This window comes from Corvus moneduloides, chromosome 8, assembly GCF_009650955.1.
Source record: "Corvus moneduloides isolate bCorMon1 chromosome 8, bCorMon1.pri, whole genome shotgun sequence".
NCBI lineage: Eukaryota > Metazoa > Chordata > Aves > Passeriformes > Corvidae > Corvus > Corvus moneduloides.
In genome coordinates, this window is record NC_045483.1 from 12,139,524 (window position 1) to 12,163,619 (window position 24,096).

The following is a 24,096-nucleotide window of genomic DNA, read 5'->3' on the forward strand; positions in this document are numbered from 1 at the left end:
GCCCCGGCTGAGCTGCGGTACCTCGGAGACCATCGTGCTGAAAGGTGACCTCATTGCATGGCACCAGTGATGGACTTACCACTGGCTTGGGGCTGAGGGTCTGACTTCATCTCTGTGGGAATTTCCCAGGTCTCACAGTGCTTTTTAGGGCCTTTTGAATGCTGGGCAAGAAGCCCGTGCTGTGCTCACTGAATCCAGAGTCAGGCGTGATCTGAGCCAAGTGAAGGCACAGGTGATGTGTGTGGGGGAAGGGCTTAACATTCTCCATGCTTACTCCTGGAGCATTCTCCTCTTCCTGTTGCCATGCTGGCTCTTGTATAGGGCAGGAATTGAGGACACTGGGGCCCCTCATCCTGGGGAAACCCCAGCTGCTGGTGCCAGTGTCTTACGGGGTGGAAGAAGATACCTAAAATCAACCAAACTGCATCAGGAAGCTGAACAGCTTTGCTGCTTTGGTCTTGTGGATACCAAAATTGTTGTCTCTAGGCTGTTATCACTTCAAATCCAGATCTGGGCCAGCACCAATTTGTACTCATCAGCACATCTTTGACGTTAAAATGGTTATGCAAACAGTGAGTTGGTGCAGTAGCTGTACTCTGGTAATTTAGAACACAGATGTATGTTGACTTTGCTGCAGTTTGAATTGTTTTAATGCAAACTCCACCAGGTAAATGAAGCAGCTGAAATTGCTGCAAGCCTTGCAGGAGCTGGGTTGACTTTGCATGGAAGGGGACCAGGGAGCATTCACATGCTGAGCTGTGCTGGTGAAAAGCTTCCAGCTCACTGGCAGTGATAGCATCTGAATACAGGGGAGAAGATGCATCTTTTCCAACTCAACCCTGATTCATAGGAGGACAAACATTCAACACTTTAATAGGAGTCTTTGAAGAAGCTGACGTTTTCCAGGATAAAAGGGGATATCGTGATGGTATCTGCATACAAATTGCACCACAGCGTTGTCTTTTGCATTCATAGAACTCTCTTAATAGCTGGTATTTACTGTAATTACTTATTAAAGTAATAAGCAACAACACCCTCTCTTATGTGTGCCGGGATATTTCTGGTTTCTGTTCTTCAATCTTCCCTTTGCCAATAGCTCTTGTATTTGTGTATGTTCTTATTGTGGTCTCATCAGATAACTGGTTTCAGACATTTGCCTTCCACTCCAGCTCATCTGGCAGTAGACAACAAAACATTAGCCTCTAAAAAAACAACTGAAAAATCGGTCACATGAGAATAACCTGAATTTGTTACCTCTGGGGTTTGTGCTGGCTAGAACTGGATATTTTCCACTGAAAACAAGACAGTCAATGATAAGGTCATGCCCAGTGACGTTAGAGTGGATGTGATTTGTAATAGGAAGTCATCTCTCCTCGTTGCTAGTGTAGGCAGTAAAGGGAGAGCAATGACTTCAGTTTACAATAAATTCTCTGCTCTGTGGTGGGTTAAGTAGAAGTTTCCCAGAGCTAGAATTAAACAATAATTAGTAGCTGATAAAATCCCCCTGGCACCCTGCACCTTCTTTCATAAGCCATGAATATTAAGAACTCCTTATCAAGCTCAGTTCCTGATTAATATTCTGCCGTCTTTAAAGGCCTGCTTCTTGTTTCTCTGAAGAAGGACTTACTTTAAAATATAACAATAGACCAAAAAAAGACTGGACTTGGGAAATTAAAACTTGAACATTCTTAGTGGCTGGAGCACCCAGTGATTGTGCAGTGAGTTGTTTGTCATTTGTACTTCAATTTTCGTTCATTGTTAAGGACCTTTTGTTAAGGATTTTTAAGGTGAAGCATTTGAATAGCATCTCTGTTTTGACTCCTTTATGGTAATAAACATGGCAGATACATAAAGCAGGTGTCTTTGCCTTTAGTAATTAATTACTGTAGTAATTTGGAATCTTGATTACAGTTCAGTTGTGTGTAGGAAAACACTATACTTACATGAAAGAGCTTGCTCCAAGACATGTAAGGTACTTTGATTTTATCTTCTTTTATCAAGACAGAATGTGCCGAGGGGCTGGGACTCTCTCGTGGGCAGGACCAGCTGCATGTTGGAGTGGTGGCTTGTGTGGCTCAGTTTTGGGGAGTTGTTGGATGCCACAGAAAGCCTTCCCCTGGCTCTGCAGGCGGCTGTGAGAGCGACGCTGGCTCTGCTGGGTGTTTGAGCGTGGGATGACTCTCCCTATTTATCCAGTATTTCCTGCTGCCTCCTTGTCCTGTTGCATTTGCATGACCCTGGGCTCCCCCAGGACTGCTTTTCTCCTTCTCTCTTGGGATATTGTAGATCACTTTCACAGCAACCCATTTTAAGGTCTGAGAAAAAAAAATGGTGAGGTAAGCTGATGTAATGTTCACTGCTCATGAAAAGGTTATGGGTCTGACCAAGGCAGCAGAAGTGAGTAACTTCCCAAACTCAGATCTCTGAGGGAAAGAAATGTGATATCTAAGGCTTTTGAAACCTCTAGACCTTGCGTTTATAATCTGGCATTTTATGAATCTTCAACTGAACAGTTATATCCCATTATTTTAAATGGTGGCTTTTGAGAAGCAATTTAAGCAGGGCAAACAAGCAAAAAAGATCAATAGCTGTTTTAGGCTTTGCACCTGTCTCCCACCAAGCAGATTTTGAGCCCACTGGTTTCTCACTTCACATAGTACCAGGTTATGATTAAAGGCTTTTCTTGCTTCTGCTGCTTCTGTAATCTTTCCATGAAATAGAAGTCAGTGTATCTGCATGCTGCCCCATCCATCACTTGCTGAGCTTGAGGAGACCTTAGGCTCAAAAAGATTTAATTGCTGTCCTAAATGTGCGGCAAAATCCTGGCTTGCCTGAAGTCAGTGGTAGCTTCATTTCCACAGAGCCTGAATTTCAGATCTGGGGATGTATCTGCACCATGCAGTGGGGTGCTGCTCCTACACCTGTTCCCTGCACCAAATAAATCCAACCTCTTCCCCAGAATATCCCTGTGCACCCAACTCTGACCCTTCTTTTGTAATGGAGGTGTTGTGCCACTTACTGCACCACCAAACTGAAGCAGGATTGATCCTGCCTGGGTTAGATTTTGATCAAGCAAACTTGTAGGCTGTTAAAAATTGCAGGAACTCACATTTTTTGTGGGTTCTGAAGAGTAGCATGGAGGAGCCTGAAGTGCCATGAAATTCAAAGTGCCTGGATGTCTGTGGCATATGTGTTTTGTTTCTAGATTCTGAAGAAAATATGTATAATGAGAGAAAAATTATAATTTTATTTGCATGTGCAATATGTTTCTCCTCCTGTCTCATTCCCTTTGTGAGAAATCAGGGCCAGAATTACAGTATCTGAAGTTGCTTTTGGATCCTATTCAGCTCCCATCTGTCATGATCTGTTTTTAATCGAATGGGTTTTCCATCTGAAAGTAGCTGTTGGATAGAGAATGAGTAGAAATATTTGTGTGTGAATTAGCTCAGAGTGAAGCTACAAACTTTTTTTTTTCCCACAACAAACACATGGAAAAATATTCTTCAGTGTAGTGTGGCTGGCCTGAAAATTGGCAAGAGCAGCTTCCTTCCCAGGCTCTGACTCCTCTGCCTTGACTGCGTGGGTAAAATCTTTAAAGGGGAGCTGAAATCTTCATGTTACGCAGTCTTATCTCCCCTCCATGAAGCAGAGCAGTGCTGGTGTCACCCTGGTGTGTATGGGCATTGCAGGAGGGTGCTTGGGTCGTTTGGTTTTCCAGGAGAATTATGAGATGCTGAGGAGTAACCTGGCTTTGCTGAGAGTCATGCTCTTACCCCTGGACAGTCTTCCCTTTGCCAGACTCAATGGTCTCTGCCCTGGTGGGAAGAGCAGATATGTTTGATACAATCATGAGAAAGGCCCCAGATCTCCTTAACAGCCTGTGCTCAGCATCTCCAGTTCTTGAATGCCATGGAACTGTGCTGCAGGAGATGGGAAGCAGATTGCCTTGGGGACTGAATGTGGTTGTAACAAGCAGAGAGGAAAGTATGGCTGCAGGATCTCTGTGGTTTCTGGCAAGACACCTCTCCTACTGGGAAAGAAGAAAAAAAAAATCCATTGGTGGTCCTTGGAAAAGTGTTGTTAAGCCCAATATTCAACACCCCTCTAGGGATTTTCATGCAATAAATTTTATTGGTAAAAATACAGAAGCAATTGGATGAGCAGCTTGGAAGATGGTCTGGTGTCTTGGGGGAGATGGAGAAGAAGCTGATGTTGTGTTATCCATCCCCCACTGCTGGAGACAGAGAGCTTCACTTCTGCATCCATGACTAAAGGGAGAGCTCCTGCTGCAGTGTTGTGGCTGAGGGAGGAGGAATGCTTTCCTGTTTCCTCTGCCAGATTGTTATCTCACTCCATATGTGAAACCTGGAAATGGCTTTAAAGGCCCAGGAGCTGTCCTAGCTGTGATTTCCATTATATTGATGTTACATGGTAACCCTTGATAGCTCCATCCTGTGTTTGCTGAAGTCTTGTTGCATATCTGTCATCAAGGCAGCAGGACCAGCACTGGCCTGAGGGCAAATGTATCAGAGAGAAGAACCTAGCGCATTTTTAACTTTAGAAAAAAAGTGTTTTGGAGGTAGCAGGGTCAAAAGGAAACATTTTTGTGTTTTGTGTATGTGTGTGTATATATATAAAAACGTATATGTACAAGTTCGTGTGCATGTGCGTGCGAATCATTTTTTATCACATCTTCTGGCAAAACGGTGTTTCTGTAAGATGATTGTTTTCGGTATGGACTAGGGTTGGACCAGGGAAATCCTGGGCTTATTCTGGGCTTCTGTTGCTGTTTCCATCAATGTAAGGAAGCAGTGTTGCTCTCACTGTCTGGATTTACATCATCTTCCAGTGGGTGCCAAAGGTGCCGAGTGGTCCGATGTGACTCAGCAAGAGCTGTGTGCTGTGACAGGGTTTGATTTCTGTCACACATGTATGGGTGTGAGTAAGCAACTGTATTGCATGGCTGTGATTCCACAACACCTGTGGAACTGCGTTTCCTTTGAATTTCCTGTTGAACCAGAGCCACTCCTTGCTTGGGAAGGGTGACAGCCACATCTCCATGTACAAAGACACCTTGGAGCGTGGGGTTGGAGATCAGCACCCCACAATGAGCTGTTGCTTTAGGGGTGGAATAGCTCTCCTGGCCATGCCTGCAGCCAGCCCTGGGACCATCCAAAGAGGATAGAAAGCAGGGTGTGCTACCACAGACCAGAAAATGTGGCGTCACTCAATTAGAACTTTTATCGCAGGCAGAGCAAAGTCGGTGGGAGCTGCTGATGGGGAAATGTGGGAGAGCACTGAGTACTCTCCTGAGACTTCTGCTGAAGGCTGCAACAGACTTTGATTTAGGCTAGTCCTGCACCCAGGGCTATGTTCCTCACTGTGTGCAGGAACAGCCAGTGAGATCTGAAATTAACCTAGGCTGAGTGTTCAGCCTTTGGATGTATCCTGTGCTTCGTGGCCCAGGCTAATTTGTGTTTTCTTTTCCCTGAACAGGTCTATATCATCAATGTAACATGGTCTGACCTGACTTCCCAGATCATCTACCGGAGATACAGCAAGTTCTTTGACCTGCAGGTAAGCCTGTCCTGTCTAACATAAAATATTATTTCTACTCATGCTTCTAGTCATGTTTCCAGCTGGGTTAATAGTGCCTTTAAATAAAGCTTTGTGCTTGTTTGGTCTGTTACATGTCATGATCTTGAAACTTTCAGACTCTGCCCTTGTAGGGTATAAGATAAGTGGGTGGTATGCTCACAGTGAGTAACGTGCACTGTAAAGACATTTAAAGCTGACATTTTCATGAATGGCTCCTATTGAAGAGGGGATCTAATTTTACATACTTCAGATGCACTTAAAACAGAGAGAGCGCTACATTTTGGGCCTCCAGAAACTACTTACCCGAGTAACTGAAAACAACAGAGCTCTTGCACACTTCCACAGCAGTTCAGTAATGGAGATTGCAGTGGAAACCTTCCAGGGTCTCCTCCTAACCACCTACCTAGCCAGCCAGTGTCCTGGCTCCTGCTGTTTTGTAGAGCTCCTTTGCTCTATTCTGTGCCTGTATATTTAGATATCATCAAAAGCTTTCTTGCTGGATAGCTGCTGAACAAAGTCTGAAACCAGGAAATCAGCTGCTTCATTTCTGGTAGTGCTCCCAGGCACCTGCATGGGTAGGGGGGGGCTTTGGGGCTGGTGTTCTGTTTGGCAATAATCCAGATTCACTGATACTTTTGTATCATTGTAGCTTCGTAGGCAGCAAAACTGTAATTGGCTGGGGTAAAAATAAAAGCTGTGGTTTGAGACTCTTGAACTTTGGGGAAAATGTTGATTTTTGGGCTGGAGCTTGTGTTTGGAGCTGGGCTGAGGTTACAATATCAAGTGAGTCCTCACAGTCAGTGTTGAGGATGTAGCTGACTGCGCTGTGTCCTGAAAAGTAACACTGAGCCTTTTCGCATGTTAAATTACGAAAAAACAGGTTCTTGTTTGAAGTATCTTAAAGAGCTCTGGTTTCATCTTTCCTCCCCTTTATGTTTCAATTCTGGTACTTGGAAACCTGAAGTCTCTAGGCTGTTTTGTAAGCTGTATCAGTTATTGTGGCCCCTGGCCTTTCAGGTGAAACGTGACCATTTCTACAGCCAGTCCTAATGTCTGTTTGCTGTGTGGCCGGAACACCAGAGAGGGATGTTCTTAAGCTTTCTCTTGTGCTCATCTCTACTTCTTACTGGGCTGAAGTGCCAGGCCCGCCAGTCCCACTACTGTAAGAGTATGTCAGCATCTTCTCTGTGTCTGCTGTACCTGCTAAAGATGCACAGCTCCCTAGTCACAAACATTTGTTGTCAGCATGCGAATTGTGGCCAAAACTGTTTCTTTCTTTTTCTCTCTTCTTTTTCTTTTCGCCACAGTTCTGTTTTCATGTATATGTTGTTCTGGGTCTCCCGGCCTTTCCTGGTAGGTTTGAAAAGTTCCCATCAAGTGTGGAGTTATCAATGGGGTTAGTGTGTTGGACAGGAAATGATGTCTCAATCAGGGAGTGAGTCCTGAAAGGTCCCATTGATAAGTGCAAAGGGGCCTAGCCAGTGCAAAACTCCCGCTTGCATGACGCTTCTCCCCCCACGAGAAAATACGACAAGAAAATAACAAAATTCCCTTCTTTAACCCTTTTCTCTCCCAGAGATCTCTTTCAGGGCCAACACTGCCGGGCAGTGTCAGCCCTCTCCAACAGCCTCTTTAGCTCTTGCAGGATGAGATGAAGGGTTACAGAAACTGAGGTCTTCATTTGAGATTTCTACGGTCCTGCCACGTTCCTGTACTATGTCACTGTGTCCATCTGTTTCCCAGCTGTGATATGGGGACAAGGCCCTGTGTGCTCAGGCTGCCGTAATGTGCTTTTAGATTCCCAGAGGTGATAGGTGATTTTTTTTTTCCTTCCTATTACTCTTTCTGGGTTTTTGATTATGCCTGAGCATCTGTTAGGTGAGGCAAAGAAAACTGCTTTGGGTCTTGAATTGAAATTTGTATTTCCAGCTTTAATGAGGCTTGCAAAGAGAGTTGGAAAAGCAAATGAATGCTTAGTGGCACTTTGGGTAACCCTTGCATTTTGGGAAACCTATGGCTTGATGTGCAGAGATTCTTGCTCGAAGAGGAATTTGCTCCAGATCTTGGGATGACTTGCACTTTCCAGATTTTTGCTGGAAGCTTGAAATTCTAACTTAGCACTGGTTGAATGTGGGGTTTGCAATCTGATACCATGCATGGTAAGGTGGTCTTAGCATAGTCAATCTACTTTGTTAATGTCCCTGCTTATGCCCATGTGGACATTCCAGAAGAAAACCAAGCAAATGCTTAGGGAGTAACGCTCAGCCAGCTCACGGGCACCACTCATGTCCATAACAGCTGGAGTCCACAGGTCTCTGCCAACTCCACTCGCCCTGCTGTGTCAACGACAGAGCTGCACTTCAGGGCTTCCAAAGCCTGCACGTGTCTCATTTGCTCTTGACTGGAAGTGGAGGAACAAGGGCTGACTTGTAATGACTTAATCAGGGCTGCAGTGCCTGGCGTTGATAGTGAGACTGGATACGACCCATGGGGAAACCCAGGGGGCTGCCCAGGAGCAAGGAGGGAGGAATACAGATAATTAATTTCACTACTCCATTTTCATGTTTCTTTAAAAAAAAACCCCACCCTTCCCCAAACAGCTGTCTCTGTGGGAAGTGGCTCAGTGGTTTTGAGAGCTGTAGCATTAGTAGAAACTGCATTTTTTAAAATACTTCTTTGCAAATTCTGTTAGGCACTGCAGGTGGTAAGAGGCTCCTCTGTCCCAAGGATTCGAATCCCAGGAGAGTTTGGCTGTGCTATTTCAGCAGTGGATATGCTCGAATTTGGGAATCAGGTTGTTTTTAAGTTGAGGAATAGGGCAGTAAGGCTGGTCATACCATAGGATTTGTTTGCCCCTCAAAGATGTGAGAAGTACAGCAAACAGAATCCAAAGCAGCAAGCCAAGTGTCAGCCCTGTGCTGCTTCACTGAGGGCTGGATATCTGTAAACACAGGTTTAAAATTAAATTAGGGCATTGCTGCATCATTTAATTGTGCAGCCAAGTCACATCTGCTCCTGAGCATAGGTCAAATGATGGCAGCAGAATACATGTGGGTGCCAATGTTTCAGTAAATAGGATTGAAAAGATTGAATTAACTCTGCATAGATGAAAGCATTACTATAAATTGCTTGTCAAATCCAATTATCTATTGTCTTTCACCCTGGAGAGACATTTGCACCTGAGCACCATGTGGGGTCAAAGCTATCTCCTAATGTAGTATTTTGAATGTTGTTTTCTTGCACTTGCCTGTAGTGCAGAACAGAGGAGCATGGGGAGAGTCATGTGAACATCACCTGTGGGTAGTGCTGACCCTTGTGACAGGCTGGTGGCTCATTGGGGCACGTTCCCTGGATGCTGTTTGAGGTCTCCTGTCATAACTGATGGATTTGCTGCTGGTGGTCGCAGACTCTGTCCTGAGGTGATAGTTAATAATGCTCCTGTTGTCTCCAAAGGAGCAGAGAAAGGACACTGTTTTATTAGGATAGCAGGGATAACTCCTGGCATTTCCACTGTGCAGTAAAAGACATCTACAGATGTAAGGCCTGTGTTTTTCTTACTGGAAAATGCTTTTGGGGGTTGTTAGCAGGATGGGGATTTGTAGTTGAGTGTGTCCAGAATTGCCCAAAGCATAAGGTGAAGAAGTGTGGGGATGCATCCAGCTCTCACCCTCCCAGTGGCCATGCTGGGCTGGAAAGCAACCACAAAGTTTGCAGCTGGCAAGAATGAAGGATGGATCTTTCTCCTCTCCCCATATAATCCTTGCAGTTGCTCAGTACCACCTTGGGCTTTTTACAGCTATTATGACCCCAGTTGGGTGCTGGTCCCACTGCTAAGAAATCCCCTCCCCAGCAAAGTGAGCAGGGAAAATGGGACCAAGGATCCACGCCTGGTCTCTCAGCTTCAATCACCAGTGGTCATCTGCTGCATTCTATCCAGTGACTCCAAGTGTCCTGGTCTGACTCCATGCCAAGTGTCCATGTCTGACTCAGTGCCTGCAGTCAGAGCATGAACAGGACCAACACCTCAGCAGAGGGACCAACCCCTCTGTTCCATGACGATGGCTGGGTCTCTGTGTGTGGAGCTGGGGGAGGATCCTTCCTCACAACAGGTGAAATGCAGCTTTCTCCAAGGCAAAACACAGCAGCTGGATTTAGCAGCATGCCACCATCCCATGGTGGGTGTTTGGCTGCGCGAGAGGCGAACGACATCCCCGCTGGAGCCGTGGCAGGAATGTTAGGTAGGCAGATCTCAGTCTCTCCACACAATGACACACACAGGCAGTTTGGCTGCAAGGAGATGTCTGAAATGTCACAATTTTGAAAAGGCAAATAAACAAGGCTCTGTTCAAGCACTAGCTTTGTGTATCAGCAAAATATTATCTGCCCAACATAGTTTGCTGATCTAAGGAGGTTTTCTTCAAAGTGGCACAGAAAGAGGAACTCACTAGCAGCCAATTAGAACATTAAAAGGTAAAGACTATCAAGAATTTTATTAGGAAGAGGAAAGTCATGTAAGGAGTTTTCATCCTGATGATAAAACATCAAGAGCTTCATTTGTTGTTGCTAGGTCATCCTGATTGTTTATAGTGCTATAATGGAGTAACTGAACGTTGAAGATGACATTAAACAAAAATGGTAGTATAAAAACTAGTAATTGCAGTCCGTATCTCTGCTTTTCTTACTCAGACTGGAGTTCACATGAATGTTGCTGTTATCAGTCATTCTCCTGCTACACTATACTATAACAACATCCCTTTCTCCATTCCCCAAGCTGTATCAAATAGTGTAATGTCCACTCTCATTCCCAGTTTGGTTGTAACTGCGCCATGTGCCTGAGTACCCTGGATTTCACTGGGTCACTATGATTTGAAACAGGACCTGGTGGCTTTGGCATGCAGGGTTTCTGGGGCAGAGCAAAGAGGGAATTCTGTGATTCTCATGGAATTGTGTATATTCACTCCAGTAGTTAGTTTGGGTTAATTGCCCAAGTGAAGACCCACAGCCCTAATTCTGGTGGTCCAGTGCAGTCTAACTCATTACTGAGCATTTTTGTAGGGCCTCTGGTATTTCATGTTGTTCATGCATTTAGCTCTGCAGGAGTGGTGAATGGACAAGTCCAAGCATGCACTAAGTTTATCAGTGATGAAGAGCATAGGTAAGAATGCAACGGGGCAAGCGTTCTCCTGTGTTTGCAAATGTTGACTCCTAACCCTCAACCCACCAGGCCTCTTTAGCAGGATGAGCAGAGTCACCCACTGGTCTTCCCAGCCATGCAGAGCAGCAGGGTCACTCTGCAATGGGCAACCCTCTCTTCTGTAGGTGCCACCCTGTGCAGAGCCCCTGGCTGGCACTGTGGGAAGGGAGGGAAGGAGGGCTGCTGCTGTGGCTCGGCGCGAGATGCAGCTTGCCCCTCTCACGGCGTGGGAGGTTTGTGTTGAAAGGATTCCCAGCCTCTGACGAGCTCAGGGAGTGTTTCTGTTGGGCTGCGTGTGCACATCTGAGGGTGCGTAAGGAGACGGGCAGGAAAGCTGGAAGAGAAGGTGGGGTTGAGTCAGGCAGGGGAGGAACAGCATGGCAGAGATCAGTACATCAGGCTATGGTGCAAGTGCACAGTGAAACTGGGTTCTGCTGCTGGGCTCTGCATGTGCCTCCCTCTGCTCTGGGCTGTGCTGGCCTTGGCCGGGATGGGCTGGGTTGCAAGGATCAAGTTTTCTGTTCCCATTCCCTCGGTGCAGGATGCTGGGCTTCAGCATCCTGGCCCTGCTGTAAATGTTGAAAGCTGCTCTGAAATGCTTCTCCAGACCAGGGGCCTGGCTCCATATCTGACCCATGAGGTTCAGACCCAGTACTTGGCTTCAGGGACATCCCTGATAATCTTGGAACCGGGGGGATGGAGTTACTGCAAGAGCTGTAGGGTTTCATTTATAAACAGCTTCTTTAAGAGCATTATTGAAACTGAAACAAGACTGGGAAAATTCAGAGGAAATCTGAACATGGGTCTGTCAACACGTCTGTTCCCAAAGGTCAGTGCTGGCTCCTTGGGGAGAAATGGCACATCCTTTCTTCTGCGTAAACACGGGCCAGTTGTTTGCTGCTGTTATCCCAGACAGTGAGTGGAGAGGCTGGCAGTGCAAGGTTTACAGGGGATGCAGAGAAACATATTTCTAGGAGGAGCCCTGCACCGCTGTCTGTGAGGGTTGACTGTGCCTCCTGTGTTTCGGCAGCTGTGCTGGAGCTCCTGGTGCAGCCATACTTGCAAGACTTGGCTTTTAGTAGGAGAGACCCCTAAATGCCTGCTCTCAGAAAAACAGCAGCAAGCTTGTAACAGGCCTTCCCAGGGGAAATGAGATGCCCCTGGGAGAAAATTAGTAGCTGACATGGTTATTGAGCTGAGAATGGTTGTCTCCACTGATTTAAAAGGTATCTAAATACCATTTGTCCTTCTAGCCCCTAGTGCCTTAGGATACCAGCTGGCTTGGGGCAGTATCTTTGTGTTCAGTGAATAAATGGAATTGTTTATAATTCTTATTTCCATCATTATTTAAATGTTTGCTTGGCAAAACAATCTGTTCAGCTTCCAGTATTTGTTTTTAAAAGAGACTTTACACGTCAGACAAAGATGAGGGACACGATGAGGAAATGGCAAAGTGCCTGTGCAGCTACAACAGAGGTGCATTGAATATGACCATGGCAAAGAACCCGTGGTTGAGAAGGTGACCCAGCCTATGGGAACCCTCCCCTTTGTACTGTTTCACTTGTTGGAGCATAAAGCTGACACTTGAATATTGCCCTTATGCTGCAGCATGGGAATCTCCTGCAGGGTGGCTACAGGGCAATATTTGCTGCTCAGCATCAATCCACCTCTCTGGCCAGGACATGGGTGACCTTAGAAAGTGAGGTGGTGGCTTAGCCAACTCCTCAGGGTGTGACAGCAGCAAGGCAAGAACAGAGATGATACCCATGCCAGTCTCTTGGTGGTCTGGGCTCTACGTGTAATTAGGCAAATGAGTTTTGTTGGTTTGGGTTTTTTTTAAGAAATATTGGGAGCATCACAAAGAGGTTGTTGACTTCTTAGCTGTGTCCTTTTAGCTGTATATGGTCTGCCTCTAGCAGGCGCAGAACACAGTGAAATCGGTCAAAAGTGTTATGTTCTGGGATTATTCCCTTGCTTTCTGGAGTTTTGGTTTGTGTAAGTTGTTCTTACCAGCAGTACCTACATCCCCCCTTATTGCTTGCTGGCTTGGAGGCTGTGAGGATGTTGGAGACCCTGTATTATAGGAAGGCCTTTCCTGGATACAGCCACAGAGAGGAAAAGCAACAAGTTCTTCCTAATGAACTGAAGTGACTTACATCAGATCTGGAGTACTCAGACTTATTTTCATAGGTGTTGGTTGCTTTACATGTTAAAAATCCAATGTATCAGGAGCATGAGTCCCTGCAAGGTTGTGGTGCTAATGGAAATCTAAAAACATTCCTGAAATTGCCAAAAATTCTGAATCTAGTATGGGGCCCAGACCTGCTGGTTTTGTGCCTGGACAGTATCTCATACAAGGGTTTATGCAGAATCATAGTAAAAACTGGGCTGAAAGCCTTTCTTCATTGGAGTGTGTAAGGCTCAATGTATACCTCCCATTTTACCCCTCCTCCATCTCTAGTATTTTGGTGTTGGGAGCTCTCATCATAGATCTCCACAGCAGGAATTAAAGCTCAGCCTTGGGAGCAGCCCACTTGTTTGTTACCCTTGTTCCAGGTTTTGTTTGCTGGAACAATAAAACATGGGAGTGCGGTTTGGCTGTGGGACCGGCCCCAGCCAAAGCTACAGCTCTGGAGCTGCTGGCCTCACACAGGCAGCAAATTCTCCGAGTGCCACTTTATTAGCATATTTCCTCTTACCAGATATTAAGATCAGCCTTTTTTTTTTTTTTTTTTTTTTCCTGGAATATCTGTGTGAAAATTAAATTCCTTGGCAGGATTTTTCCATGGCCTTTTTTTCCCCGAAGCACCCAAGCCCCAAAAGTTCAGGCATGACAATTCCACCCCCTCCACTACGTTGTCGCTCTCCCCTAATCGTACCCAGCTTTCAATTATTTATACTGCCGGAAAATTGCATGGAGTTCACACCCCCAGCCCTGAAACACAATTCCACTTTTGTGCAGGGAACACAATCCTTCACTTTCATTAAGTGTGCGGAGACCAAGATGAGAAGTGCCTGTTGTGTTCGCATCCCTTGGCTCGTGATGAGAGGAGCTGGTTGTTTTTGCAAATGTCCTAAATAGCCCTGGAAGGGTTACGGGGAGTTTATTTACATTATTGCATTTAAGTGCAAATAGAAAATTGCCCAGCCATAATGGAAAGTTTATGCAGGGTTCTGTCAGGGCTCTTTTCCATGTCACCTCACCCCTCCCGGCTTTCTGCTCTGACAGGCTCAGATGTGGGAAGGCCCTGTCTGGAAGGAGCAGTAGGTCTTGGTCCTGTCACACCATGGTTTGCTTACAGGACACAGAAGAGCATCAACTGGCGTCTCTTCCACTGTGGACTGTCCTGCCTGCCATAGGAAAGGCTCCTGATCAGGCTCACCCCAGCCTGATTTATGAGCACTGGGTGCTATTTGCTTCTTCCCCATAGCATCTGAATGACTGATCTTTTCATCATCAATGTATGGAGCGTGAAGTAGGGAATTTGTTTGCCCCTGTTCCCTTCCTGCTTGCCTCCAGTCACAGCATGGTTCTTCTTTTCTGCAACCAGAACAGTTTCATGTCTCGTGCAAATGCAAGTTTGTTCCCACTGCAAAACTGTCTTTTGCAATTTCCACTTCTCTCCCTTCAGGGGAAGCATTGAAGTGGAGTGGTCAGGGCAGTAAAACCCACAGAACTGAGCAGACACATGGTGAAGTCACGCAAAAAGCAGGAATAGTGATGCTCTGGAGGAAGCTCAGCTTTGTGCACACTCCTTCCTGGGTGCCCTGTTTGAACAGCATTCAGCCAGGCTGAGGGCTTTGCTCTGCATCTTTTGCTTTTCCATTTAAAAGGAGAGTTCTGGTCTGTCGGATCTGTGCAGGAAAGGGAGGGCTTGAACTCTCATAGCACATCAGATCCTTCGGCATTGCCCTGGCAGCCTCCTGAGTCCACAACTGCCACTGGCCATTTACCTACACAAGTGCCCATAGCTGAAGTTTTTTTAAGCTATCCCATCTGGGACCCTGTGAGGGTGCAAAGGCAGCAGAGCAGGGAGTTGCAGTCCAGTGAGGAGGTTCCCACTTCAACAAGTTGCTGACAAGTTCTTGATGGCAGGAGCTGTGAACGAGCTCACAAAGGACTAAGCAGAGACTCAGAAAAGCATCCCAGTGTGTTTAAGATAATTTCTATAATACTACAGTACAAGCAGAGCTCTCTAGTAAAGCCATTCTTGAGGCATCAGTGTTGATCCAGGGGTGCCTCTGATTCACCAGGTCAGTCAAGGGCAGATCCTAATCGATTTAGTGGTGCTTTTGCAAACAGAGGTTACATCAGAGCCATGTGGCTGGGTCTTGATGCATTTGTTTTTTAAAGGGTGTGTTAAGAAAACCAGTGAGACTTGCTGAGCTGCTCCCTTCAGCCAGATGTTTTGAGAGAGGTGAAGGACAAACCACGAAAACACTGTGAAAAAGAGGGGAAAATGCCAAGTGGGAAGAAATTAGAAAGCAAACTAGAAAAGGACTAAGTAAAATGATAGTAGGGAAAAAATTCTTTCGAAGGGCTAGGATGAGTTTAATGATTGAAGTTTTGTCTTAGAAGGGAATACACCTTATCCACCTGGACCAAAAAATTATTTCACAGACATTTCTTTTTATCTGGCTAATCTCTGGCTTTTGACAGCGCAGTGAATTGGGATGTTGTGGCCTGTCTGTTGTCTGGGGATCTTTGAAATCCAAGTCCAGGCTTTTCCTGGTCACTACAGTGACGTGCTGCTGCTTGAACAAAACTGCTATGTGTTTTCGTGGTGAAGAAAATGTGTTGTGGGATGGCACATGATGAACACCTGTGTCTTTGTAACAAGTCCAGGTTGTCTGGTAGTTTTTGGTGTGTTGGTAACTGTTGGTGCAGCTTTGCAAAAGCCTCTGTTGCCACGTGCAACCCTCTTTGTATTACTGTGCTGAGGGTTAGAGGGTGTCGGTTGCTTGCACATAAGGGTAGGATTTAGCATTTGGTGCTTCAGGAGGTGGTAGAGATTCATTTGCCATTGGATTCTGGGAATAAGGCAGATGGAGCAAGTGGTGTGCTCCATGAAGGTGGTCCCTGGTCATCCTTATGTAAAGGAGAAGTTTTCAAAAGGTGCTTCCAAGGTAGAGAGGAGCCCTACAAAGTTTCGGGTTCGTTCTGGGTGTGGGAGAGCCCTGGATTATACAGCTGAGCAAGGGTGTGCTGTGAGCTGCAGGAGCACTAGGGCTGTCGGTTCCTGCCTGTTGTTATTAGGAAACCTCATGCTGAATCCTGTTCCACTCTTAGGTCAAAATATATTTCATTGCCTTAACGTGGAAATGTTTTTTGTGTAATTAGGAGCTCGGAGTCTGCGGAGTGGAAGAAGGAGGGGGGAACTTCTGGTGCGGCAAGAAGGTTATCTGGAAATATCCACCCATAAAATGGGGGCTATAATCAGCTCTCCTGGAAAAAGTTTATTCATTAATGTTTGTAAAATGCTTGGAAGTCTTTGGCTTGGAGTGTTTTTAACACAGCCAAATGTTAGCTGTATTACAGTAGCTAAGCCAGACCGTAATGACCACATTCCCTCTCCTCCCCCTGAGCCCCCAGACATTTCTGACAGGGTTTGGTGAAGAAGTGAAACATCAGCAGAGTGACCAAAGAGAAGTGAAGTGCTCAGCAGAAATATAAATAGTGCTTTTCGTTCTTGGGATTATGTCCTGGTCCCATGGAGTCTCGTGGTCAGAAATGGAATTTGTAGAAGGGATGAGGAGTTTATTTCCAAGCTTGTACCATGTTATCCCAGGTGGTAACTGGTTTAGGGTCCTCCTGAGTTAGGATGCACTGGTGGCTTTTGGGTGATTACAGTTATCCCAGCTTGTCTCCATGGGAAGTCACCTGAGTGAGACTGGCATACTGGGATGGGAGGGAGACATGGCTGTGGATGGAGTGCATGGTGAGCAGGGGAAAGACTTCACTGGGGCAAAACAAGGAGGCCCCAGAGCAGGATGTAGGGAGAGCTGCTCAGCTCTGGCTGCCCCTAAATGCCCCTTGCTCCGTGCCCTGTCCATGTCTTACAGCATTGTGTATCCCCTGTCAATAACAGAATAGCATTTGCCTTTTGTTTTGCCTGATCTCTGGTCTCAGGAGGTGAAACTTGCTGATGGCATTGGTGGCAGCAAGGATCATTCCTTTTCATGTGAAGGAATTGGGGGGGATTCAGTCCATGCTGTGTCCCTGCAGTACCTGTGGATGAGATTGCAGCACAGACACAGCAGGTAAATGGATGTGCCAGGAGTCATGGTGTAAGGACACATCCCAAAGAGTGAGTTCCTCTTACAGAATTGTTCTCTGGGCTTGCAGGCATTTGCTCCGGGTGGCAACCAGGAACATCTCATTAGCATGACCTGGTGTGTCATGTGTTGAGACACAACCCGTAGCTCTCCTAGCCAGCTCTGACACTCTGGCTTGTGATGATGTATCCATTCTCTGGCCTCACCCAGGCTTAGGCTGGGATGGCTTCCTGCCTTGGGGACTGCATTGCTAATCTTTGCCTGAAGATTTGAGGTGCCCAGACATGCCTTGGTATGGGGGAGGCCACTCTGCATTGTTATGATGGGTCTCAACTGGGTGAGAAAGGAGATGTCTCCAGCCCAGAGGCAGAGCACACTGTGTTGTGTGCACCCTGTAGCAAGTATGCTGGGAAGGTGGCTTGGCAAAACAGAGGCACCAGCACTTTCCCCAGAGACCTGATGTTTCTAGTGATCCATCGTCCTTCGAAAGCACCCTCTGATCGTGGAGCTCACAGCCAAAGACTGACCCAGCGCTCGCCTCTAATCTCATCTTTCCTCCAAGAGTCTGGTCCCTGGAAAGTTGCAGCTCTCCAAGAAGACATTCCAGGGGGGTTTAATCACTGCACTCGCTCCAGCCCTGCTGTGCTTGTGGTCTAAGCACCTGCTGTTTCATTTAATTAGCAACAAATGGGAGGCGTGGGTTGGGGGAAGAGAGAGCAGCACCCTGGTGAAGTATTTGCTGCGATGTGATGTGTTTTATTTTGGGTCCGGAATGGAGGCCATGAGGAACATTTTCCAGAGGGCTCCATAAACCACCTCTGTTCACAGGGTGATTATTTGAGGAGGGAGGGGAGTGTGGATTTAAATCGGTGCCACTAATTTCTGCAAACAACCGCATTATTTTTAATTCATACTCCAGACTCCCTCCGCCCATGGCTTGATGTTGGGAGCTGTGAATTTTCCACGTCATAACAAAGTCCCTCTATAAAAGAGAGCCCTTTAAATATATTTCAAAAAATTGATTTCAAATATATCAGGCTGTCAAATAAGTCAATATTCAGAATGGAAAACTAACTCTTTCCTTCCTTCATAGTGGCCAGCTCATTTATTTGTATTTCAGTAGCACATACCAGCTCTGAGCAGAGGTATGTCTGTCTGGTGTTAAGGGCTAGAAAAGGCATGAGAAGCTGCAAGGTAAGTCAAAAGAAATAATGCCTTTGTTCACCATGATCAGTTAAGCTTGGGAGCTCTCTTTTGAAATCAGCATGTTACGTTGCAGCAGCATTTTACCAATGGAAGGAAGGGAGATGGGGACAACTGGGAAGGCAGACTTCAAGACTGAACCACTTGTGATGCACAGGCGCTGTGTCCTGTCTTTGGGAGATCAGCAGCCAGTGCTCTGTGCAGGGAAGATTACAGTCACAGCTTCCATGTGCTCCAGCCCACCAGCACTGGGAGCTCCTTTTCTCCATTGGGGTGGCAAGTTTCACAATGATCTCTCATACTTCTACTGGTGCAAACTGTAATTCTTACAGTTATTAATTAGTCTAAGGGCACAAAATGTATATTGGCCTCTTGTCTGATTTTCTTCAGGCGGTGGAAGCACCATAAGAGCTGCAAGACAGAACACTGAAGTTTTTCCCTGCCCTGACTAAAGCAGGAGAGCTGGGTTTGGGAGATTTGTCCTTTGGATTCCCTGTTCTGAAAGAGTTCATCTCCCATGGATTTGAGAGGATAAATTACCATGTGGCTGTCAGGTATCCAGATGCAGCAGTGACTGTGGTCATGTCAAGAACTCAGACTGATCATTTTGTTCTCATGTGGAGTTTTAAATTCAGTCCTGGGTATTGGGTTCTGCTCCAAGGACAGTAAAAGTTCACAGAAAATTCTCTTCTTTTGAGATTATGACAATCTTGAAATAGAGAAATTCTTGCTGTATGTCCATTCTACAGGCCTTCATTATTAGAATAGAATATTCCAGTTGGAAAGGACATAAAATGACTGTGTAGTCCAGCTGCCTGGGCACTTCTGGGCTGACCAAAAATTAAAGCAAGTTAAGGGCATTGTCTAAATGCCTCTTAACTACTGAGAGGCTTAGGGCATTAACCACTCCTCTAGGTAGCCAGTTGCAGTCTTTGACCACCCTCACAGTAGAAAATAAGCCAGTGTGTAGGTACTCATTACCTACATAATCATCATATGCTCACTGCTGTCAGTGTGGCACCATGATAGCTGCTGGCTCCAAGTGTGATAGAAGCTTCCCTGGGAAGGAAATTTGATTGTGCCTGAAAATCCAGTGGCATCATAAAACCCCCTCACCTTTACATGAGTGCCAAATAATGGAAAAGTGGCCTCTGCATCCTAGAATTCATTGATTTTGCAGAAATTGGCTCTTTTTCTTGCTTTTTGGAGTAGTTTAATTGATTTTTTTTATCTGCTTGCAGGCACTCAGGGCACCTGCACATGTCCCAGAACTGTCAAGACTCCTGCAAGTCAGCATTATACTCAGAATCAACCCCATAACCCAACCCCAGCAGTGTCTCTTCCTCATCTTAGTTTTTCCTTCTTTCTCTATGTTCCTATCTGATGATAGAACTAGGTTCTTTCTGCATGGATCAAATATGGAAGCAATACCTTGAGGGACTCATTCAGAGTCAGGATATGAAGTCTGGAGTTCTTTTTCTACCTTTGACATTTGAGAGATGCTTTTAAGTAGACGAGATACTATTACAGTGTCAGCCCATCTGTCAGCAGAATTGGTGTTTGAATCTCCCATTCCTGTGCTCACTTCTAACAGAAAGGCAAGTGAAGCTTGCCTTGGCAGTTTACCTTGTTGCATGTCTCAGTATGGTTAGGAAGGGAAATCTGGTTTTGTTTTCAAACCTCTGTTGTACTTGCAGTGTTTCATGCTGTTCAGTCCCACATCCAGGCAAGGGGATCACCTGCCCAAGCTGCTCTTGCAGTTTCCCTTGTAATGGAGAACAGCCCCTTTGCCTCCCTTTTCCCCTGCTGGCTCTTGCTTTCGAAACATGAGCATCTTCCTCCGGCTTGAAATCCTTCTCCAGGCTGATACTGATCTGCAGGGTTCAAAGCAGGGGTGGGATTTCAAAGCCTCCTTGACCATATTGGATCTGCAGTGTGACGCTCAGGCCGTGCTGAAAGCCTGAGTTTTGAGGCACATTTAATCACATCCCTGCACCTGTTAGGGTGGAAAAATTTTCTTCTGAGTTTTGTTTCTGTTGTTCCTAAGCCACTCTCGGGTTTTCCTTCGTTCTTGCCCACCACAATGTTCTCTGGCATCTGACCTCGTGGAGAGACATGCCCCAGTCCCAGATGGAGGGCTAGAAACAATTGTCTTTACCTGGCTCAGCAAAATAGTTATTTGTGTGTATGTGTGTGTCTGGTAATGTAATTTATTTGGTCAGTTACTTGAGCCAAAGGAAGCCCTAATTAAGCAAGATAACTTTGCATCTGGGTTGCTGGCAAAGAGCAGTTCTCTGTACTGGCCATGGGAGTGTAGTTGCTGCCCTCCCATGCCTTTTCTGCCCATGTTTGATGACAAAGGGAGGTTGGCAGTAGCTGTAATTTGTTGAGGCTGGTGTCTTGCTTTCTGATGGAAAATGGGCCATTCTGTGCTCTGATATTTTTCTTACTCTCAGGAGGGTGCATACGTGGAACCTAATTTTTGAAGTTGCTTGTGCCCCATAGAAAGCAGTTGATACGTCATTCCTTCTCCCACCTCCTACTCACTTCACTTCTTTCTTGGTATCTTTTTCTTTTATTTATTCAATCGAACTTCTAGTGCTAGGTTCTGCAGATGGCAGCTCTCTAGAGCTGATTCCTTACAGCCATAATGCTGAGGTGCTAAAGATAGATAACCCTATGGAGGGACACAAGGATCATGTGGACTTTCAAAACCAGCAGCCAGGTCTCCTACTGCAGTGCCATCAGACAGCTTGACTGCTGCTCATTCGGGAATTACAGGGCCTGGATATGGCCTGAATCTCTTTGATGTAAGTTAGTGTCTTCCTGGATACTTTCTGTGACAAAATATCATCATGTAATTTCAGGAGAAGTCTGTGAAATGTTAATTTCCTACCTGAGCCAGGGGCTAGGGCAGAAGAGAGCTGTGTGGTACCTGCAGCTTGTTGGCCTTTCAACACATTTTTGAGGATGTTTCTACAATCTGGACATCTTTCTGATGTTTCTTTATTGTGGCTTTGTGTGATGGAGAGGAGGAGAGAACAGACAAGTGCAAATCCACAGGGAGGATGAGAAATAACCCTGGATGCCTGCACAGTGCCCAGCAGGACACAAATGACTGTCGTGCTTGTTTGCCCTGCCTGTCTGCCCCATCCAGCTTCTAAAGCTGGTCACAAGATGTGAAAAGGCATAGAAATATGCATCATCACTGCTCTTGTCCTGGATGGACATCAGCCTGTCCATCAAAGCAGTTTGTAGGTCACCTTCTTCCCCTCAGAAATGTTTTGGATGGAGCTGCTGGATGTAATATGTTGTTGTGGCTACAATTTCCTTGCTTTCCCTAGCACCCTTTCCTTGAATCACCCAAGCACACTTTGCATAGTGCACACCCAGTGTGTACCCTTCAGTTGGCCACCGTGGTTTGCATGTGTGGCCAGGCAGGCTGGAGAACACCTGTGTTTTTGTTTTATGACTGAGAACATGCCCAGTTAAGTACCAACTGTTCCTGGTGCTGCACTGCTCCTCGTGTCACTGGAGGAGGATCCGCCAGAGGAGAGCAGGCATGGACGCTCACTGGCAGGCTGGACATGTACCCAACTGCCTTATGAATCCACAGGTGCTGCTGCTCAGCCCACACGGACACCCTTGGCTTAAAACTCTGCTGCTGCCGTGACAGGGATGGGAACAGCAGCTCTGGCTTTGAAGGCAGCACTGTGCTGTCTGTGGTGGGTAACAGTGTGCTGGGTACCTCTTGCACCTGGTACTGCTGACCATGGGCTCACTGTCAGGTCTTACAAATGCCACTAGGCAGGGATATAGCCTGGAAACCTCCTGTGGAAGGACAGAGCTGGAAGGAGTCCCTCTCCTCCTGGATGCAAGCATCTGCCTCCATGTGCTCTTTCTCCTTCACAACTTGTAGCAGTTTTCTCATCTGGAAGTTTGGGAAAGTCACAGCCCTGACAGTATTTCTTGACAGCGTGCCTGTGCCACTTAAAAGCTACTGAGATAAAAAAAGACCAAAATAACCTCTTTGCCATTGTCAAAGACCTCCATCGATGCTTTTCATACCCTGCCAAATATTACATGTGATTAGTTGGTATGATACACAGAATAGCATCTGGTCCACAAGGAATGCGTCCAGAGATGGATGATTATGAGCTGAATGAAAATCCCGGAGTAGGGCTCGAGCCTGCAGAGCGTAACACGGGGGCCCTGTAAACACTTGGAGTGCCCACCCGGCTCCGAGCAGCACACGCAGCCGCCGTGGCCGCCGTCCAAGCCCGTCTACTTTCCCAGGGTTTGCTTTCATTCTCAATTAAATTAATGAAAGTCCTCAGGCAGACTTGTACTTACAAAAATAAGATTTCAGTCCTAGCCTCCATTCTTAGGGTGCTGGGTCATGTCCTGCAGGACATGTTGTCCCTTCTCCCACTGCAGTCATGTGTCATGGTTTGGTCCATCTACAAGGTCCTTTGGGACAGCTCTGGTCCCAGAACCCCTGGGATTCTCATTCTGGGACTTTATGACTCAGATGTTACCCAAATTCCCCTTTCACTTTTAAAGCGAGAATGTTGTCCATGCTGCATGTTGGGGCAGGGACCAGAAGGAGCTGGTGTGGGTCTGAGTGTGCAGCTAAGGTGCCTGTGTTGTGTGGTTGTCCTAGCGATGGCAGGGCTCTTTAAAGCAGTTTTCCTGATACCTATGAACTTTGTCCTCCCTGTCCAGAAATAAATCTACAGAGAGAAACCAATCTCTGAGATGTCATTACCGTAGGCACCAGTAAGGACTGATCGTTGCAAACCTAGGTTTGTTCTTACATTGTATTCTAGAGTGCAAATCCTTTCTTTCCTGCATTGCAAGCCCAATGGGACAGCCAATGCTTTTGGAGTCTGCCCTTCCCAGGCACTGACCACCTCTGCTGTCCCTACGTGCCACATGAGCATCCTGGGGAGATGCCAGCATGGCACCCAAGGCTGGGCGGTGCCTGAGCTGAAGGGCCCATGCTGGGGCTGGGCTGTAAGGCTGGCAGCTGCCTCCAAGCTCTTGGAAACCTGTCCTGCTGGCTGCTTGTTACCTCCCTGGAGGCCCACACCAAGGTATCTGTTACATGTGCAGCTCTCTCTGCCCACTCAGGCGGTGGGATCTGTTGTCTGTACTCCTTTCTAAATCCCCCCAAAGACGAGATACACATGTGTTTGGAACCAGATATGCAGGCAAAACATCTCGTGGTTTGGAGGTAGGGAGAGAGGAAGAAAAGAAGACAAAGGAGTCTCCTCCCAGCGTGCAGTTAAAACCTGTGGTTATGTTGTGCTTGGCACAGTTTCCTCATTGTACTGCGCTGGGCAGTCGCTCTCCTCTGGCAGATGCTCTCCCCAGAGCTATGAGAAGTGTCCTATGGAGATGAGTAGATACCATTTCAGATGGAGTTTGTGAAGTAAAATGTGCCATTGTGTTTGGAGCTATTGTTTCTGTTTCCAATATTGAAGTTACTCATGGTTTCCAGGGGACAATATATCAAGCAAAGCTAACAGGCTGTAGAGAAGATGTAGATTATGAAAACAGAGGGATTAAGTTTCATACATTTGGAACTAAAGTCTCATCTCTCTCTTAGCAGTGGGAGCAGGGAAGTAGTCTTGCAGACTCACAAAACTACCAATTTAAGTGAGGGTGTGTTTTTAACAGGCTTTAGTTAAAACTATGGTCAGCACTGTGTGAGCAACTTAGAAGACTCTCTAAGGATGGATTCTGTGGGTGCAAGTTCAATGACCATCCAACGTATAAATTTGGTTTCAGAGAGTTTCTGTGCCAGGCTTTGTACCAGTTCA

At 46.3% G+C, this 24,096-nt stretch overlaps 1 protein-coding gene across 1 annotated transcript in view; it reads left to right on the forward strand.

Annotated features, from left to right (window-relative positions):
* Nucleotides 1–24,096, forward strand: part of SH3PXD2A (SH3 and PX domains 2A) — a 253,851-nt gene that overhangs the window by 37,449 nt on the left and 192,306 nt on the right. The window contains exon 2 of the mRNA XM_032116746.1: nucleotides 5,497–5,577. Within this exon, the coding sequence (XP_031972637.1) occupies nucleotides 5,497–5,577 (81 nt within the window). The remainder of the gene's footprint in view (nucleotides 1–5,496; nucleotides 5,578–24,096) is intronic.